At 51.0% G+C, this 20,399-nt stretch overlaps 2 protein-coding genes across 2 annotated transcripts; one reads left to right on the top strand and one right to left on the bottom strand.

Annotated features, from left to right (window-relative positions):
• Nucleotides 1-1,534: 1,534 nt before the first annotated feature.
• Nucleotides 1,535-6,388, bottom strand: ACTMAP (actin maturation protease). The gene is made up of 6 exons (XM_008139579.3): nucleotides 5,983-6,388; nucleotides 4,057-4,125; nucleotides 3,424-3,548; nucleotides 2,965-3,094; nucleotides 2,805-2,875; nucleotides 1,535-2,006 (listed from the first exon to the last, which is right to left on the bottom strand). The coding sequence occupies exons 1-6, from the start codon at nucleotides 6,300-6,302 to the stop codon at nucleotides 1,684-1,686; spliced, it is 1,038 nt and encodes a 345-aa protein (XP_008137801.3). The 5' UTR covers nucleotides 6,303-6,388; the 3' UTR covers nucleotides 1,535-1,683.
• Nucleotides 6,389-7,431: 1,043 nt separating this feature from the next.
• Nucleotides 7,432-18,102, top strand: SNRPA (small nuclear ribonucleoprotein polypeptide A). The gene is made up of 7 exons (XM_008139577.3): nucleotides 7,432-7,662; nucleotides 8,121-8,215; nucleotides 9,118-9,290; nucleotides 11,585-11,764; nucleotides 13,608-13,781; nucleotides 14,180-14,268; nucleotides 17,726-18,102. Exons 2-7 carry the CDS (start codon nucleotides 8,143-8,145, stop codon nucleotides 17,883-17,885), a joined length of 849 nt encoding a protein of 282 aa, XP_008137799.1. The 5' UTR covers nucleotides 7,432-7,662; nucleotides 8,121-8,142; the 3' UTR covers nucleotides 17,886-18,102.
• The last annotated feature ends 2,297 nt before the right edge of the window (nucleotides 18,103-20,399 follow it).

Raw genomic sequence — 20,399 nt, forward strand, 5'->3', positions numbered from 1 at the left:
CATATATACCTCATTTTCCCAGTCTTGTTTTAACGTAAAAACATTCAAACCTGTGAAGAATTTTTGTGAGTTTATTTGAGCCAACCTGTAGACAACTGCTGGGAAGCAGAATTTCAATGGATTGGGATAATGCTCCAGAGAATAGTTTTTCATCTATTTTTATACATTGCAGTCAAAGGAGGGGACGAAGGTGGGTTACATGAAATCCACTGGTGATAGGGAGGCAGGAGAAAGAAGACCGGGAAACCTCTGGGGTTGGATAAAAAGTAAAAAGGTAAGACACTTAGGTGGGTGCAGGATAGTTAACAGTCAGCAATTAACATGATAACAATAACAATGAAGACATTTATGGTCCCCTGTCCAGACACCCAGGGCATTTGGTTGTGGCCTGAGGGGTCCGGAAAAAAGGGAAGTTACAAGTTACTCTGACATTTCAAGGATATGTTATCATAGATGCAAAAAGACAGATAGGCTGTTAAAGTAAAGGTTGACCTTGTCAGTGAAGATACCTGCCCAGGACATAGCTACCCAACATCATTGCTCTTAAAGTTTAATTTCAGGCCATCTTTGTGTTACTTTAGTTCTCTGAGTTTGCAAGACTGCCATGCAGGCCTTCACAGAGTTTGTCAGGTCAGCATGTGGGCCCTTTTGTCCATACTTGGTATCTCCCGTGTATGTGGGGTTGCCCTGTGTATGTACTAAATTTGGTTACTTTCTTGTTAACCTGTCTCATGGAACCTCGTGAGAACAGATGAAGGGACCTTCAGGGGAAAGTGTCTTCCTCTCCCACGCTGGGAAGTTGAGTTCCGGTCAGCAGAGGGCTGCATGGGCTTGCACCAGGGACCTGAGAGGTCAGTGTGGCTGGTGGCAGGAAGTGTGAGGAGGAACAGCCTGGGATAAGGAGAGGTGAGCTGGGGCTGGGAGTTTAGTTCCTATTCTGTGAGGAAACAAGAAGCTGCTAGAAGTTTCTCTGGAGGAGAACTAGTTTGCTTTTTTGGTGCTCCCTCAGCCCTGACCCCATGTGAAGATTCTGGGGGGCAGCAGGGAGCCCAGTGAAGCTCTTGCAGATGTCCAGAGAGATGTCGCTGGTTCAAAAGAGGGTGGCCACCAATGAGAAACGAATGGATGCAACATTTCAGGTGGGGTGGACAGGACACAGGGTCTGAGCTGTTGTCAGTCTCTCCCCTGGAAGAGGGAGCTTGTCTGTCTTGCTTCTGGCTCTAACCCCAGCCCACACAGTAGGTGCTCAATTCTGAGGGGATGGAGGAGCTGGGAGGCTTAAGAATGGACTGGAGGGGCCGAAACCGGTTTGGCTCAGTGGATAGAGCATCAGCATGGGGACTGAAGGGTCCCAGGTTCGATTCCGGTCAAGGGCATGTACATTGGTTGCGGGCACATCCCCGGTGGGGGGGGTGCAGGAGGCAGCTGGTCGGTGTTTCTCTCTCATCGATGTTTCTGGCTCTCTGTCCCTCTCTCTTCCTCTCTGTAAAAAAAATCAATAAAATATATTTTTTAAAAAATTAAAAAAAAGAATGGACTGGAGGGGATCCTGCAAAAAGGACCTCTGGCTGAAGGTCCTCAAGAGATCCAGCCCCAACCCTGGGGTGGTTACACAAAGGAAGAAGCTGGGGTCTGGGCCCTATCACCCCAGTTCAGGGCAGCAGCAGGCTAGGGGCTGGAGTCCTATGGTCTGAGGAGCAGGGCCTGGCCACAGAGGCCAGCTCGTACCCCACCAGCAGGAACCACATACACCCGGCCATCAGCGGCCCGAGAGGGTGAGAAGTCCGTCAGCTGTAGGTTGCTGTCCTGGACTTGGTCATAGTCCCACAGCTGGTAGTGCCAACTCTTGCCCTGCTTGGAAAGAAGGTAGACTGCTCCCAGCGAGCCTTCCTCTGGCAGGGATGGTAGTTGGTGGGGCATGCTGGGCACTGGGTGAAACAGGCCTGGCAGCTCAGGGTCCTCAGCATAGCCGGGGCTTGGCACGCCCTGAACACCCAACAGGACCCCTGCGAGGAGAGGGGGAGGCTGTGAGTGGAGGCTGAGCCCTGATGAGCTGGGGCTCACTGTGTTTTCCCCCACAGCCTTCCAGGGAAGGTGCTGCCTAGTCCCCCACACTAAGAGAAATCAGTGGGGGCCCTCGGGCACACAGATGGGCTGGGATTTGGAGCCAGTGTGTCTGGCTCCAGAGCTTCAGGCATTTTAAGTCCTGCCTCCTACAGCCTGTCAGCACTAGGAGGTGGAGAGGAGACATGAAACAGAGCAAACATTGTCACCCAGTCGTCTCCAGCTGTCCAGGTGGGAGACGCTGGGAGTGGAGCTCTCAGGCCAGAGCCAGGAGAGGGCTGAGCAGAGACTTGATCCAGGCCACCTGATGGACACAAATCCGTCCCTTTTTCCAGGCAGGTGGGATGATGACAATGCTAGTCACAGCTAATGCCTACTGAGACGTGCAACGTGCCAGGCACCACCGTGCTAAGGGTTTCCCATGCTCTGCCAACGAGGCAGCCCTATGAGGTGGGTACTACTGTCACTTCCATTTCTAGATCGGCACGTGGAAGCCCAGGGTCAGAGCTGGAAGTGGCAGGGCTGGGCCAGGAGTCCAGAATGTTTGATCCAAAAGTCTGCACACTGAGCTTGTTTTTAGAAACCCCAGTTGGCAGATACTGAGGTACCTGCTACCTGCCAGGTCCTGTCTTGAAGAGGACTGGGGAGGTGCCAGTGCCAGGGTGAGAAGGTGAGGGGGGTGATGGGGGAGCTGGGGGGATCCAGGGTGAGAACACAGGGACACAGGAGAGGGGACCCACCTGTGCTCACTGCCCAGTGGGCCTTGTGGCCCTTCCTCCGACATGGTTCATGGTTGAAGTCTTCATCGTAGCTGACGCTGGGGTTAAGGCCAAAGCTGTGATGTGGCCCTGGGGCCCACGCCTCTCCACCCCACCCTGTTCCCTTCCTGTCCTGGGATACGGGATGAGCAAGGGGTGTCCAGAGACAAGGTGCTGCAGCACACGGCCTCTGTTGGGACCACCCAGGCCCCCACGGAGCAGCTCCACTTGGCAGCCCAGTGCCTCCTCCGCCAGCCTGCCCATGTTGGCCACTGCATGGACAGAGCACACAGAGAGCAAGGGATCCCTCTGTGCTTCTCACCATGACAAGGGTTCCCTGGGGACCGATGCCTCTAAGCCTTCCTGTGGCCATGAAAAGCATAGAGAGGGTCAGGGTCCAGGGCCACATAGGAGGAAGTGGCAGAGTCCGGCTGGGAACCCAGACAGCCTTGCTCCAGAGTCTACCTTGTAACACAGGGTGGGGGAAGGGCCTGAAGAATGGAAGAAGGCCCTCCCATACACCTGGCAGTGTCTCACCAGCCTCTCCAGTCCGTTCCAGGTGAAGAAGGCCAGACTTGTGACCCTTCCGCACCGAACTCACCGGAGAACATCTCTCCCTGGGCCGTGTAGCCTCTCTCCACGGCCATCTGCACGAGTCTCTCCAAGGGGATGCCGCTGGGGGGTACCAAGAGAGTGCCTGCCATCCACAGGGCCACCAGCCCACACCTAGAAGAGACAGACCCAGCCGCTCAATCCCTAAGTCAGGTCTTTACTGGCCCCCCTCTGCCCTGGAAGCTGGAGTGTGGGGAACAGGATGGCTGCCCTGGGGGAGTTCCCCTCCCCTCTCCAAGGCCAGGTAGGGAGACCTGATACTCTTTCATGGCAGAGAGGCTGACCAAGTACTGAAGATGAGGGAAAGGGAGGGTGGGGGGAGATGTCACCTGGGATTCCCAGATGAGTAGTTGCCAAAGTAGAGTTAGAGATAATGGGCCAGGTTCATTAATTCACTCACTTGTTCACCGATTCCAACTCCGCTTTACTGTGCAAGTGCCCAGGACCCTGACCTGGTAAGTTCCCTGTCTCTCCCCCCCGCCCCACATCCTCCCCAGGCTGCCAAGATGAAATGAACCCACTCCTCCCACCCTCCTGGGTCAATCCTCATTAAGTGCAGCAAAGGCAGAGGCTTGGGACACATGGCTGGCAAGGGGTTGAGGTTCCGGATCAAGGTACATACTGAGGGCCTTCTTGGATGAGGGAGGGCAGGTCTGCACAGAAGAGGATCCACTGCAAGTCACTTCTGAAACTGAATAAGAGCCGAACTCAGGTCACCCAGGAGCCAGCTCCTAGAGTCCCCCCTGAGGTCTGGCTGCGAGAAGTGAAGGGGAGGAATAGAGGCCCAGCAGTCCCCAGGCCCGGCACGGCTCCTGGCTACTCCTGGCTGGGTCACTGACTTCCTTCGCCCCTGAGAGGGCACTTTCCCTGTCCAGCCTGTTTCTTCATCTGCTCAGTGGGAATGACCCTCCCCACTCCTGCTCCCAGTTCCTTCTCTTAGTCACTGAAGGGGCAAAGAGCAGATATGCACAAGTTTTGCAACTAGGAGCCAAAGTGATTTATTCAAGGACATTTCTCGAGGAGTGTCTCTATACCCTCCTCAAACCTGTTTCTCAGGCTGTTAAATAAGGTGAGAATTCCTTAACTCAGCCTTTGACAAACCAGGAACATGCTCCAGGCCTACAGATCACCTGGATAACAAGCCCTTGCAGGACTGCCAGCCCCGCCCTCCCCTCTGGGAGGTCACTCTGAGTGGTGGTGATCCCATCAATTCTTCCCTCCACGGGAGGGCAGGGAGGTGCGCCGGTGCCTAATTTCTATTTTAAGGCCAGTGAAAGGGCAAGGCTGGTGGCGGTGGGGGGAGTACCCTCCTGATGGCAGGAGATGACACTCAGCTCGGCGGTTAACATGCCGCCCCACTGTCAGAGTTCAAACGGCTCTTCCTCTGCTAAGCACTGTGGCTGACTTCACTGCTATGAGCATCAGTTTCTTTATCTGGAAAATGGGATCATAGTTCCTACCTCCTGGACTTGCTGAGAGGATTAAATAAGTATTTAAAAACACAATGCTGGCCCTGACTGGTGTGGCTCAGTGGATAGAGAGTTGGCCTGCGGACTGAAGGGTCCCGGGTTCAGTTCCAGTCAAGGGCATGTACATGGGTTGCGGGCACATCCCCAGTGGGGGGTGTGCAGGAGGCAGCTGATCGATGTTTCTCTCTCATTGATGTTTCTGACTCTCTGTCCCTCTCCATTCCTCTCTGTGGAAAATCAATAAAATATATATTAAAAAACACACAATGCTGGACATTTGCTAGGCGGTAATAACGGGTGTTTTCATCTGCATTTAATTTGTCTCACTGTGGCTGGGGCATTTAGGGCAGATTATCAACTTGCCTAGAAAGCTGGAAGTCTTATGAATCTGGACTAGTCACTTCTCCCTCTTCCCCTCAGCCGGGCACCTGTTAAATAAGGTCCCCACCGCCCAGCCAGGTCCGGCCCTCTCCCCTGCTCAGGTCCCTGGTGTTCCCGCTTCCTCCCCGCCCCGAACTCCAGACTCAGTACCCCCACTCCGTTACGTAGCCTCCCTCCCTGCGCAAAGCCCTCCCATGGCCCTCCCATGACCACTGCCCAGGGGGGCAGTCTCCGTCCTCAGTGCCTGCCCTGCCCACCTGGGAAACCCCATTCTCGCCACTTTCCCTGTCGCATTACGAGCACCTCTTCATTTCACGATGGGGCCCTGCACAAGCTGCTTGCTCTCCCCGCATAGCCCGGATGGTACCCGCTCGGGAGCACTCAGGGGTCCTCCCAGGCTGCCCCTCCGACTCCCAGCCTGGGCGGCACTCGCTCTGGGCTCCCTCATCAGTCCCTCTGGCCACCTGGGGCCGCCACGTCGGGTGGAGGGGAGGGTCCCTCACTGACTAGGTGCCCGTGAGGACAGCATCTTCGCGGCTGAAGGCACCCCAGTGAGGGCGTGTCAACAGGGGGCTTAGTAGTCAGGCTGTGGGGACCCAGAGGAAATGGGAAACCCCAGGAGGAGAGAGAGGAAGCCATTTGGGGACAGGTGGTCTGGCGAGACCCGGGGCAGGTGGGATGGGGCCTGGAGACCCTACCGGTCCTTGTGAAGCTTTAGGAGCCTCTTCACGTCCTCTCTGCTCCGGGGGGCCGGGCCGGCCTTCTCCAAGGCCTCTCTCAGGAGCTGGCTCTTCTCCAGGCCGAAGACGTGCGGGGGAGCGGCAGCCGTGGCCGGGGGTGGCGGTGGCAGGGGCGGTGGGGGGGGAACAGGTGCCTGGAGACTTGAGGGAGAGGGTGGGAAGGTGGCGCCCGGAAGATGTGGTGCTGGGGGCGGAGGTGGAAGGACGGGGGCCTGGGATGAAGGGGTTCTTGCGGGAGAGATTGGGGACTCCAGCGGGGAAGAGCATGAAGAAATCATTTTGGAGTCCACGGCACGGGCTGGAAGAATGGGAGAGAGAATGATCCTTCAAAACGGGCTGGTCTCAGGGATGCAGATTTTGAAGGTTGTAGGACGGAGGTCCGGAGCTGGGAGGCTGAGCAACGCGATGGAAAGAACCGGAGCTGAACTGGGAACCATGGGAGCAAGGATTGGGATGGACTCAAATCAGGAGGGCTCTGAGGGGAACAGGGCGGCGTCCTTTGATTCGGAACCAGATCTGTGGTACGCAGTTGGGTCGCAAGGCTGAAAGAGGGAGATGTAGTCGTTAATTTATTATTCGTTGCTAGGTTTGGAAACTTGGGTCAGTTTTGGGACGTGAAGACCTGGGGTGAGGCACCTAACCTTTTGCACTCGGATGTCGAGTGTGACTCGACACGGTTAGCATCGAGATTAAAATTACTCTTTGAATGTATCAGTAATTTGAAATATAAAAAAACCCAAATAAATAAGTTTGTATGAAAAGAAACTCAGTTTTTTATTCTACTGCCGCGCTTTGTAAAATCTGGGGTATTTAAAAAAATTAAATCCCGAGTAGAATAAAGGAATCGAGAAAAAAGCAAGCGAGTGCAAAAGGGCTAAAGGGCGGGATTTAGAGGCCCAAGGCTAAAGATCAGGTAAGAATTTAGGCTCAGTCCCCCCTCACATCCCAGGCCCGAGTTTGCAACCTTCCAGCTGACCTTTGAGTCAGAGGTCAAGAGGTCAGAAGGACACCAGGCAGGAAAAATGGCCCAGTTGTGGAGAAGGTCTTGGAATCAGAACGCAACAGGAAAAGTCTGTGGTGGGATGGGAAGGCTCAGAGATCGGAGGCCGTGGGGAGCCGCGATTCCGGTGGGATAGGGAATGGAGTCAGAATGTACGGCGCACCTCCCACCCCCAAAATGGCGGCCTCCGCACACAGCCTTTCCCATCCAACGTGTAGGAACTGGCGTGGGTCCCCGCCCCTTTAGCGACCACGTGACAGAGCGCAGGCCCGCAGGGGAGAGGCGGGGCTTCCAAAGGACGCCTCCGGAGAGAACGCCGCGCGAGCCGCGACCCTATTGGCCAGAAACGCACTCTTCACTGATTGGTCTGAGGGCTTGCGTGGGGGATTGGCGGAGTTTTTCTCCTGAGGCGGGAACTCAAGTGCCCTTTTGATTGGCAAATTTTGGGTCGAGAATGTCAAGATCTGTCCCGAGATTTGATTGGCAAAGTCGGGCGAGACTTACTCTGATTGGTCAAGCTACCAAACTGCCGCGCGCGGATTGGCTTGCAGAACGAGAAAGGCGGAGCCCGGAGAGAGCCTCGCGCTCGGCCTTCAGAAACGCAGAAGCAGCCGCTAGCCGGACCTGTAGCTCCATTGGTAAGTAATTGAGGGCGCAGGCGGCCAAGGCGGGCGGGCGGGCGGAGCGCTTGGCGCCCGTTTCTTCCCGTACCTCGTGTGGAGAAATTATTTTCCTGCTGCGCGTGGTCTAGGCACCCCAAACTCGCCCCTCCTTTAACTGGCGCTTACATCCGGGTTCTTTTTCCTGCGCCGCCCTGTGAGCGCGTGGGCCAATGGGAATCACCTAACGCTCAGTCTATTAAGTCGCGTAGAGCATCCTGGGACTGGAAGTAAACCTCGATATTTCCCCTCACCACGCGGGAGAAGAGGGGTCCTGCTTTCGCTTTGTTTTCCAAACTGTGCTCCTGTCTTCCCTCCTCCCCGCCTCACCTGACGTCTTCCTGGAAGGAAAATCCCCGGGGAGCCTGTTAAGCCCGCCTTCGGTCAAAGGATTTTGAGAAACCCGGGGCTGAAGTTAACCTTTTTCATTCTTTCAGCCCTCCCGCGGCACCTCCCTCCATGGCAGTTCCCGAGACCCGACCCAACCATACTATTTATATCAACAACCTCAACGAGAAGATCAAGAAGGATGGTGAGTTCTCGAAGGAGGCCAGGCTCCAGGCCATCTCGCACGAGCCGGCCCCTCTTTCATTCCCCAGCATCTACTTGGTATCTTCTGCAGCCATCTCTTTCAGGCAGAATACTAGAGTTAACGCCTCCGTCTTTGCACATGCTGCTTCCTCTTTAACACTCCCCCAGTTCACCTTCCATTCTGTCCATTAACGTGGTCACTGTCGCTCATCCTTAAAGGACCCCTCCTCCAGGAGCCCCTCCCCATCTTCTTTCTCCTCAGATGCCTCATCCTCCCACATCCCAAGCCCTGATGGTTCTGGGCTGTTAGAGAGCTGTCTCTCCACTGGCCTGTGAGCTACAAGAGAGCAAGAACTGGGGCTGGCTTAGTCAGTGTCGTGTTTTCAGTGAACAAAAATGTTTCATTTCAAAATGAAATGAACAGTGATGAGTAACACTCTATACCAGGTGCTGATACATGTCTTAATTATATTTAATTTTCACAACAACTCTACAGGAAGTAGTTATTGTTCCCATTTCTCAGATTAGGAAATTGAGACTCAGGGGTGATGTGACTTGCCCAGGGGTCGCACAGTAAAGAAAAGTAGTTGATGTCACCACTGGAATTCTGCTTAAGAACTTGATTCTTTTGGTTTTTTTAAAATATATTTTTATTGATTTCAGAGAGGAAGGGAGAGAGAGAGAGATAAACATCAATGATGAGAGAGAATCATTGATCGACTGCCTCCTGCACGCCCCTACTGCTGGCTCTTGCGGGATTGCTGACCCATGGTGTTCTGGGCGTTCTTCGTTGGCTGATGTTTCCCTTCTGGGCTGCACTTTCCTCTGAAAACGGGAGCTTAAGACCCAGGCGTGGTGCCAAGGCCTCTAGTCACCCATGGACCTTTCTTCCCCCCACTGCAGAGCTGAAGAAGTCCCTGTATGCTATCTTCTCCCAGTTTGGCCAGATCCTGGATATCCTGGTGTCACGGAGCCTGAAGATGAGGGGCCAAGCCTTTGTCATCTTCAAGGAGGTCAGCAGTGCCACCAACGCCCTGCGCTCCATGCAGGGTTTCCCCTTCTACGACAAGCCCATGGTGAGCACTGTGGGTGTGGAGGGTACGTGTGCACTTGTGTGTGAGGTGCTAGAGGAGACAGGATGAGCCTGGATCTCCTGTCACCTGTATTCCAGTTCCTTAGGACAGGAGTTTCTCTTGCTGTTCCTCACATTTACTGTTCACTGTACTAGGGTGTGGGTCACACAGTACCTAAGGGAACCTTTGCCCTGCCCTCTTAGGCTCACAGTGCTGTGAGAGAGACAAGTCTGTCACCAGATGGTGACTACTCAGGAGTCTAGACAAGCTTAGGAGAGGCATCTCAATGAGGCTGGGGGTTCCGGGAAGGCTTTTTGGATGAGGTGAGACTTGAAGAAGTGTTAGCAGGGAAAGTAGAGGGAAAAAGAGTGTTAGGCAGAGAGATCATGTGGACTAAGGCCCAGAGATAACCAAGAGCATATGTAATTGAGGAAGCGAGTCAAGTTCATTTGGCTGGAGTGATGGCAGGAGGAGTGGGGAGGGCATGGCCTGCAGACCATGACCAAAGTTTGTCCTGAAAGTGGAAGTGACTCCCAGGGTGCTGCAGAGCCATGGAAAGGTTCAGGCCGGGAGATGCCTGTGGCTCTTGGATAGAGTGGATTGGAGGAGAGAATTTAGGGTCCAGTGGGAAGGAGAGGCTGGGTCAGGCTCCCAGGCAGGCTGGGATGAGAGAAAGTTGGCTGGATTGCAGATGTTCGTACTAACTGCTTGGACCATACCAAGCGCTCAGGCATGTGTGAGTTTTTTTCAGGGAGTCTTGTCAACTCTACCTTCAAAACACCCACCAGCTGTCCCCAACCTGGGCCCAGCCACCACTCTCCCTAGTTAGGACTGTGGCAGTGGCCTGCCCGAAGGTCTCCCTGCTTCAACCCCTGCTCCCCACAGGCTGTACCATGGCCACACTGCTCCTTGTGAAGCACCCCACGCTTATAATACCTACAGCTCCTAGCTTCCTTAGGAAAAGACAGGATCCTCCCTGCAGTCCTCTGTTCTTTTGCTCTGTGACCTTTTCTCTTCCCTCATGCACATTGGCCTCCTTGCTGTTCCTTGAACACCTCATGCACACCTTAGTTCTTTGATGACTGTTCCCTTTGCTAGAACACTCTTTCCCTAGATGTCTCACAAGGCTCCCTCTCTTCACCAGTGTCACTTCTTTTCTTTTTCCTGGACACCTTCTCTGAAAAGAAACATCGATGAGAGAGAAACATCGACCAGCTGCCTCCTGCACACCCCCTACCGGGGATGTGCCCACAACCAATGTACATGCCCTTGACCGGAATCAAACCTGGGACCCCTCAGTCCGCAGGCCGACGCTCTATCCACTGAGCCAAACCGGTTTCGGCTGAATTCTTCTTAATACTTCTCCAATTCACTTCTTTTTAATTTTATTTTGTGTTTCTGTTGATTTCAGAGAAAGAGAAACATTGATGTGAGAGAGAAACATCAATTGGCTGCCTCCTGCACACCCCCACCAGGGATGGAACCCAAAATCCCAGGGATATGCCCCCACCAGAGATGGAACCCGAAACCCCAGGCATATGCCCAAACCCGCGATCTTTTTGGTGCACAGGACAACACCCAACCAACCGAGCCACACCAGCCAGGGCTCCAGTTCACTTCTTAATCTTCTGTCTTCTCTTTCCCACTGAAGAAGCTAGATGAGGGGCAGGGCTTTTAAAGATGCCAAACAGCTGAGTGAATGTGGTTTAGCTTGGGGACTAAATGTAGGGAGTTGGCTGGAAGCCCCTGCAGAGTGCTCTTGTCCTGGCTTATCCCCTGGAGCTGCCACCTGTGGCCTGATGCTCAGGGCTGTCACATTTTCCCTTCAGAATTCCAGCACCCCACTAAATGCTAAAGATGAGTCAGGTAGGTAGTGTTCAGAGAGCTTTAACTCATGTAGTCCTCACAGCCATTCTTTGAAGTGGGAAATACCACAACCCTGTTCTACAGATCGAGGGTTGAAGCCCAGTGATTTCTTTTTTAAAAAAATATATTACTGATTTCAGAGAGGAAGGGAGAGGGGGAGAGAGAGAAATATCAGTGATGAAAGAGAATCATTGATTGCCACCTACACGGCCCCCACTGGATATCGAGCCCACAACCCGGGCATATGCCCTGACCAGGAATTGAACCATGACCTCCTGGTTCATAGGTCAACGCTCAACCACTGAGCCACACCAACTGGGCGCAGTAATTTCTTTAACGTTATTTACTGAGGTGTCCTGGTAAGGTCTACTTTTGTACCCAGGCAATTGACTCCAAAGTCCACTCTTAACCCTTTGGCTCTCTGTTGGCAGCGTATCCAGTATGCCAAGACCGACTCGGATATCATTGCCAAGATGAAGGGCACTTTTGTGGAGCGTGACCGTAAGCGGGAGAAGAGGAAGCCCAAGAGCCAGGAGACCCCAGCTGCAAAGAAGGCCGTGCAGGGCGGGGCAGCCACCCCTGTAGTGGGGGCCGTCCCGGGGCCTGTCCCGGTAAGCAAAGGCCCCCTCATCACCAGGCCTTTCTCTGCTATGGAGCCTGTCTGGGGGAGGAGCAGGGGAGGGATCTCCACTTGGGGATTCAGACACCACCCCCCTTCCATTTCCTTGTCTAGGTTGCGTGCTGGTCTCTAGATGATGGTGTTTCCACTTCAGAAATACTGTCCCTGCTTGCCAGATTCTTCCTTAGGATCTTTCTTTGTGTCCCAGGCATTGGTCTCTCTCTCCATGATATTGATGTTGTTCTCTGTGTAGGAGATTTAGAGGAATTTACTAAGCAACAGTTGGGATTAATAAGTGGATTTAATTTAGCAAGGTTGCCAGGTGTAAAGTCAATGTGGAAAAAATAAGCTTTATTTCTGTATGCTAGCCACACACATGTAGACTTCAAACAGAAACTAGCTCTGAGGAGTCAATCCAACAAAAGGTGTGCAACCCTCCCCTTACACACACACGCACACACACACACACACACACACACACACACACACACTGCACTACAGAACACTGCTGAGAGAAATTGGAGACGGTCTCAGCAGATGGCTGGAGAAGCTCCCTGTTGTTAAGATGTCACTTCTCCCCAGATTGATCTAAAAGTCAACAATACCAATCAGAACCCCAATAGGAATTTTTGGGGACACTAACAGCCTGATTCTCAAGGTCTGTGGGCAGGCAAAGCAAGATAGGCGAGGAGGATAAAGCTGGGGGAGCCTGCTGCAGTGGTCAGGGTGGTGTGGTATTGGAAGACCAGTGGGGCAGAGTAGAGTGCAGACCCAGATCCACACATGTGGTTACTCAACATGAAGCTAATGCTGCAATCCAGTGGGGAAGGGATTTTTTTTTTCTTAGAAAATGATGCTGGACTAATTGGATATCCGTAAGGGGAAAAAATTACTCTACCTCAACTAGATGTAAGTTAATTTGAGACTAATCATATATCCGAATGTGACAGCTAAAACCATAAAGGTTTTGGAAGAAAACAGGAAAATGCCTTCATGACCTGTGTGAGGCATGAAAAGTAGAAGCATCCTGTTTTCTAAACCGGATACAGAAGCACATAGTATGAAAGAAAAGATGATGAATTGCATCCACTGTAGGTCTTCAGGTCTCTACTTTCCTGGTGGCTCACTGATGCATTTGTCACCAAATCATGTATTTGTCCTGTGTGCACTGATGGCATCAGGAATGGTGTTTGGTTACTGTCCCCTCTTCTGTGTCCAGCTTTCTGTCCATCTTTCACTGTCAAGGTGTGATTCCCGCTCCCGCAGCCCTGTCCCCTCGGTGCATGTGTTGTGTCATCCTGCTGTCTGCTTTCTTCCCCTCGCTGCCACCCTTCTCACTTCTTTCTGTACCTGCCTTGACCGTACCTGCCTTCCATTGTTTCTTTTTTCTCTTTAGGACTCTGGATCTGTTTCTTTGGTTTTTCCTTAAAGTTTATTCTTAGACGTGAAAGTATAGTGTTCTCATTACAATGTTTATTCCCACTTCTTTTAGTTAACTATTGTTAATACTTTGAATTTTTTCCTGTTTCTTTTTTTTCCATGCATATATCTACAGACAAAGTTAGGTTGCACTGACTAATTTTGTTTATATTAAAAAAATTTCTTTTAACTTTCTTATTTGACATTCCCATTGACGCTGGGTCTGTTTTGCTCCATTTGTTTCTCTTGGTGTCCTTTGCCTTTTTTACCTCTTCCTAAGTCTGGGCTTTTCTCCCTGTGTCTTACACCTGGATTTCCTCTAACAACCTTTTCTCCACTGCGCTTCCTAATGACACTGAAAGCAGGTTTCCTCCCCCTGTCAACCACCCACTCAGTCCAGCCCTCCCTCTCCACAGGGCATGCCGCCGATGACTCAGGCGCCCCGCATCATGCACCACATGCCAGGCCAGCCTCCCTACATGCCACCCCCTGGCATGATCCCACCTCCAGGCCTCGCACCTGGCCAGATACCACCGGGGGCCATGCCCCCACAGCAGCTTATGCCAGGGCAGATGCCACCTGCTCAGCCTGTAAGTGTCTAGTCCTCCTGGGGTCTCGTATAAATAGTCAGAACATGGGAACCGAAGGGGCGCTGTTTTAGTGTGGGTGGTCTGGGTAAGCCTCCCTGAGGAGGTGCTGTTGGAGGATGAGTACGAGGCCCTGGAGCAGCAAGGGATTGGCGTATTTGTTGGAGGAGCTTTGGAAGGTCCGGTGAGGCTGGAGCAGCAGCCAGCACCTGGATTCATGCTCAGTGATCTTATAACAAGCACCTGCTCTGGATATAGCAGTGCTTTCATGTGGCTCATGGTCTAGAGGGTGTGAAGTGGAGAAAGGATTCGAGCAGAGTGGGGGGGGGGGGGGGAGAGCAGAAGTCAGCAGACCCAACCCACCCCCATTATACTCACGGGCTCCTGTCTCTTCCCTATAGCTTTCAGAAAACCCACCGAATCACATCTTGTTCCTCACCAACCTGCCAGAGGAGACCAATGAGCTCATGCTGTCCATGCTTTTCAATCAGTAAGTGGGGCCTGTGGTTGGGCAGGGGCCAGAGGGTGATGGCCAGAAAGTGGCACCATGGGGACAGGCCTCAGAATTCTGCTAGTGGAGTCCTGTGTCTGCTTAGGCTTTGCAGGTGGGGCAGGGACCAGATATGGAAAAAGAGAAGGCTGGGGTCAGGCCCACAACCCATGGGGTGTGGTGGTGATAAAGCTTAGGGTCAGCAGTGGCCAAAGTGTGTATGCTGTCCTCCACCTTCGTGGGGATAGAGAGGCTCTGGGCCTCAGCTTTCTATCTGTAGAATTCAAGGTACATGTAAAAAAGACCTCATTGAACACTGGCCAGACTTGCAAAAATCAGTATGCCAGCGAGCGTGGGAGGTGGGGAGGTTTGAACCTCATGCCCTGCTGATGGCATGTATACTCTGCAATCGTTGTGCAGGGTAACCGTTTACAGCTTAGTGAAGTTAAGGTGTGTGTCTTCATCCAAAATGTGTTGGAGTGGTTCCCCACTCATCTTGATTTAGATGCTTTTATTTATTTATTTCTATTTAAAAATTTTTTTAAATTGAATTTTAGAGAGAGAGAAACATCAATGTGAGAGCGGAATAACAATCAGCTGCCTCCTGCACAAACCCCAGTGGGGATCCAGCTTGAAACCTGGGTGTGTGCCCTGACCTGGAATTGAACCAGCAACCTTTCAGTGCACAGGAAGATGCCTAACCAATTGAACCACCCTAGCCAGGGCTGATTTAGGTGCTTTAGTGCTGCTCTCTTTTGGAGGAGCCTCCTCTGTCAGCCTTGCTTTTCCTCCTATATGTTGACAGCACAGTGGAACAGCCAGCACACACACTGGCTAAAGACAGTGGTGATTTTACAGCATCTGGGCATTTCACATCCATGAAATAACTGGGCTCTGCACCAAGCACTTCTTGTGTTTCCTCTTCTCTTCTGGAGAGGGATGAAGAAGATCTTTAACAAAAGGCATGTTATGGGGAGGTTGTCACTGCCAGAAAGGCCCTAAAGAAATATTTTTAAATCCTTACCTAAGGATATTTTTTCCATTGATTTTTTTTTTTAATATATTTTATTGATTTTTTCAGAGAGAGGAAGAGAGAGGGATAGAGAGTTAGAAACATCAATGAGAGAAACATCGATGAGAGAAACATCAATCAGCTGCCTCCTGCACACCCCCCACTGGGGATGTGCCCTCAACCAAGGTACATGCCCTTGACCGGAATTGAACCCGGGACCCTTCAGTCCGCAGGCTGGTGCTCTGTCCACTGAGCCAAACCAGTCTGGGATTTTTTTTTTTTTTTTTTGCTTTTTTTTTTTTTTTTTTTTTTTTTTTTTTTTAGAGAGAGTAGAAGGTAGAGGAGGATGGGGGGAGAGAGAGAAACACTGATGTGAGAGACACATTGATTAGTTGACTTCCCCATGCGTCCAGACCTAGGTACTTGCCCTTGACTGGGATGCAAATCCGAAATCCTTCAGTTAGTGGGCTGATGTTCCAGCCATTTAGCAACACCAGTCAGGTCCTCAAAGAAATTATTTTTGTTTTATTTATTTATATGTGTGTGTGTGTGTGTGTGTGTGTGTGTGTGTTTAATAAAAGAGTGATATGCAAATTCACTGCACCTCCGCTACACCCACCAGCCAATCAGGAGCGAGTATGCAAATTAACCCAACCAAGATGTCTGCGGCCACGGAGAGAGCACGAGGCTTGGGTTTCCCTGGCAATGGAGGAAGCCAAGCTTTCTGCCTGTCCTGGCCTGCCTTGGCCTCTGCTTAAGGCTACAAAGTTTCAATTATAGAAGATAAATAAATCCCAACAAAAATGGCTGCGGCCACGGAGGAGGCTTGGCTCTGCTCAAGGCTACAAAGTTTCAATTATAGAAGATAAATAAATCCCAGGGCCTCCGCTTGGGTTGCCGGGGGGCGTGGCCGGCCTGCAAACCACCACAGGCCCCTCACCCAGGCTGCCCCACGCCCCAAGGGAACCCCCACCCTGATCCAGGACACCCTTCAGGGCAAACCAGCTGGGCCCCACCCATGCACCAGGCCTCTATCCTATCTAATAATCCTATCTAATAATCTTATCTAATAAAAGAGTAATGTGCAAATTGACTATCACTCCAACAACAAGATGGCTGTCTCCATGTGGACACAAGGTGGCTGCCACAAGATGGCCAGCAGGGGAGGGTAGTTGGGAGGGACCAGGCCTGCAAGGGAGGGCAGTTAGGGGTGACCAGGCCGGCAGAGGAGGGAAGTTGGGGGCGACTGGGCCTGCGGGGGAGGGCACTTAGGGGCAAACAGGCTTGCAGGGGAGCAGTTAGGCATCAATCAGGCTGGCAGGGGAGTGGTTAGGGTTGATCAGGCTGGCAGACAGAAGCGGTTAGGGGCAATCAGGAAGGCAGGGCAGGCAGTTGGGACCCAGCAGTCCTGGATTGTGAGAGGACAGGTAGGATCGGGCCTAAACAGGCAGTCGGACATCCCTAGAAGGGTCCAAGATTGGAGAGGGTGCAGGCTGGGCTGAGGGACACACACCCCCGTGCACGAATTTTGTGCACTGGGCCTCTAGTGTGTGTGTGTGTGTTTGTTTTACTGAATTCAGAGAGAAAGAGAGAGAAACATCAATGATGGAAGAGAATCATTGATATGCTGCCTCCTGCATGCCCCCTACTGGAGATCGAGCCCACAACCCAGGCATGTGCCCTTGACTGGAATCAAACCTGGGACCATTCAGTCCTCAGGCCAATGCTCTATCCACTGAGCCAAAGCAGCTAGGGCAATAAATTCTTAACATGAGTCCCAAGGGGTATAGATGGGACATTCCTCACAGTGGTCATGGTGGGGAATTAGCCTACGCAAAAGAAGTCAGAGGTGATGCTCACCATGGTGTCTGCAGCATTAGAAGGAACAGAGTGCCGCAGGCACGATTCTTTAAAATAGTGCTGAGAGGAGATTTTGAGAAACTGGATAAAAAAAGCAATACTACATGTTTACCATGTCCACAGAACAAAACATGTAAGAATACTGATGGGTAAAAGGATACCCAGTCAACATGAGGATGGTTGCCTAATGGGGAAGGAAGTAGGGAATGAGAAGAGGGAAATGAAAGAAACAGCAGATCCTAAAGGTCAGGGGAGTGGTTATTTCTGGAGTGAAGAAAGGTTGGTTATGAGAGGACGAAGTGACGGGGCGGCCCGTGTTTGGTGGCTTGATCTAGGATATGGTTGTGTAGGAGTTCGTGTTAAAATTTCTCATTAAATGATAATGTTCACAATGTGTGCACTTATTTATATTAGGGGTTTTCAACTTAGCATTATATATATGTAGGAATGGGTAATTCTTTGTTATTATGGCCATCCTCTTTATTATAGGATGTTTAGCACCATCCTGGTCTCTGCCCACCAAATGCCAAAATGTTAGGAGGAACTGCCGATTCTAGATCCCTGAGACCTGTTCCCTTCTCTCAGGTTCCCTGGCTTCAAGGAGGTCCGGCTGGTCCCAGGGCGGCACGACATCGCCTTTGTGGAGTTTGACAATGAGGTTCAGGCAGGGGCTGCTCGCGATGCCCTACAGGGCTTTAAGATCACCCAGAACAACGCCATGAAGATCTCCTTTGCCAAGAAGTAACACCTTTTCCCCATGCTTGCCCCTACCTCCTGTTTGGGGGCCTTCCCTCTTCCCCTTGGCTCGGCCCCCTGAAGGTAAGTCCCCCTCGGGGGCCTTCTTGGAGCCACGTGTGTGAGTGAGTGGTCACACAGCATTGTACCCAGAGTCTGTCCCCAGACATTGCACCTGGCGCTGTTAGGCTGGAATTAAACTGTTTTTTATGTTTGATTTTCTACAACAGTTTGTTGTTTTTATTTTCTTGTCCTCTATGGTTCCCTTTCCTGTATATCAGAGTAGCCTGAATTTTTAGACCTCATCTGCAACCTCGGGAAAGCAGAGTATGTGATAATACTGTCCGAGATGAAGTCACCTTTACTGCCTTGGCAGATTTCTATTTTGTCTGTCAGCATTCAGTGCAGGAAATTGAAACCCAGGCTACCACGTACAGTTGGACAGGTTCTATACTGCACCAGGATGCCACCTTTAATGGCACCCCAGTCACTTTGTAGACCGTTCATTTTCTAACACTATAGAGCGTTAAGGAAGACGTTTTTCTTTGCCTGTTTCTAATCTTCACAAAGTGCCTTCTGTTACAGCAACAGTCCCACCCTGGGTACTTCAGGAAGAAAGAAGGGAATTAATTAGGTGCTCATGAAATCATTGGAAGGATAGTAGGAATGGCAGTCTGGGTTTGAGACACTTGAGTTCAAGTTTGTAACCCCTGATGGAGCTTCAGTCTAGAATTCAGGAGGATGCCACTGCTACTAACAGGAGGCCCGGACGGATTTGATCACACATGGGAAACTACCAACCAGATGTTGGCACAAACACAGCTCACTCCCTTGCAGGGGAGTCTGGGAAATGTAGTCTCTGGCTGGACAATCATGTTTGCAGCTGAAGCTGTGGATAAAGGAAGATGGAATAGAGGGTCTTCCTTAACCGTCTGTTACACACCTAACCTGGAGAATTTTATATTGACTCAAAAAAAAATATTGCTTCAGACCCTTTCTCATACCATATAGATGGGAAAATAAGATTATTTGACAGAAGCACAAAATGAACCACAAAAACAAGTGCAATAGGACATAGGCTTACATTCTCTGAATATTTTTCCTGCCAAGGCTAGCCCACACCTATCTCTCCTCTGGTCTTATCATTAAAGAGGAACATCAGTGAAGTGATGAGACCTGTAACACCAAATGCAGGCTTTCTCCCAGTAAGATCTGAAAGATTGGAAGGAGAAAGATGGTCCCCTTTACTATAAGACACAGTGTTATTACAGATGGCAAGTGGGAACATCTTGCCCACCGCACTGGTTCTGTGGTCAGGAGATCCGAGTCTGCTGTCTGCACGGGGGACATGCAGACATTTCTAGCTATCCCTTCACCCACTCATTTTCTTGTGTAAAGAGGAATCTATGTTAATACTGGGGTATTTGTACTGTCACTCTCCACTGCCAGGCACTTAGCAAGCACTCAATAAATTCAGCAGATACTTGCTGAGTACTTTTCCTGTGCTAAATACTGTTTTTGGTATAGGATATACAGTGGTGAATAAAATAGACAAGCTGATTTCAGGCACTGTACCAGCAAAACGTCATAGAGTGATGAGAGGGTGAGGCTGGGGAACAGTGACTACTGGGTGATTCGGGAAGGCCCCTTGGAGGAGCTGACATTTAAGTAGAGCTGTTGAATGTTCTCATGATACTTGTTGCTGGGTGTTGGGTATGTTTTACATGCCCCGATGAATTCTCCACTCGAGACTATTTATCCTCTTCCCCCCCGCCCCCGCTAAGAAAATTTGGACATGTCCCAAAGGTGAGGATGCCTGGGGAAAGCTGGATGCCCAGGAGAATGATCTCACCACATGGCTGTCTGATTTGAAGCACAATTTAGAAGTGAGCCTTGAATTCAAATTCTCCACTTTATTATTCTAACACTGGGCAACTGAACTCCAAACTCAGTATGGGCCTGGAGCCAAATCTAGCCCCTGCACTTCCTGGCTCTATAACCTTGTGGACAACTTTAAGGCTCTACGCTTCTATGTCCACACAAAATGGGGTATTCATTGGAGTCAATAAGTACATACCATATTTTTCCGTGTATAAGGTGCTATTTTTTCTAAAATCATTAGACTGAAAATCAAGGGGCATTTTAATACACGGAAGTCAGTCCAGGAGGGAGCCATGTGGGTGCATAGCTGCCCATACCTTTTCAAACAGGCTTCCTCCAATCAACAGCTTTATTGTTACTGACGTCAGCTGGTGCCATAATTGGAGGTGGAGAGTGCACAGATGCAACAGGGACTGGAGCATACTGAGCCTATAAAGATGTCAAAAATAAAAAGATAAATACTGGTAAGCAATTGTCTTACTCGGCAAAATTCAAACAATGTAATTAGCTATGCAAAAGAGCATGGAAATAGAGCTGCAGAGAGACAATTTGGACCTCCCTCTGAGTGTATGATCAGTCAGTGGAGAAAACAGGAATTACAACTCCTTAAGATGCCAAAAAAGAAGGCTTTAAGAGGAAAACC

Source organism: Eptesicus fuscus, chromosome 21 (genome assembly GCF_027574615.1).
Source record: "Eptesicus fuscus isolate TK198812 chromosome 21, DD_ASM_mEF_20220401, whole genome shotgun sequence".
Classification (NCBI taxonomy): Eukaryota; Metazoa; Chordata; class Mammalia; order Chiroptera; family Vespertilionidae; genus Eptesicus; species Eptesicus fuscus.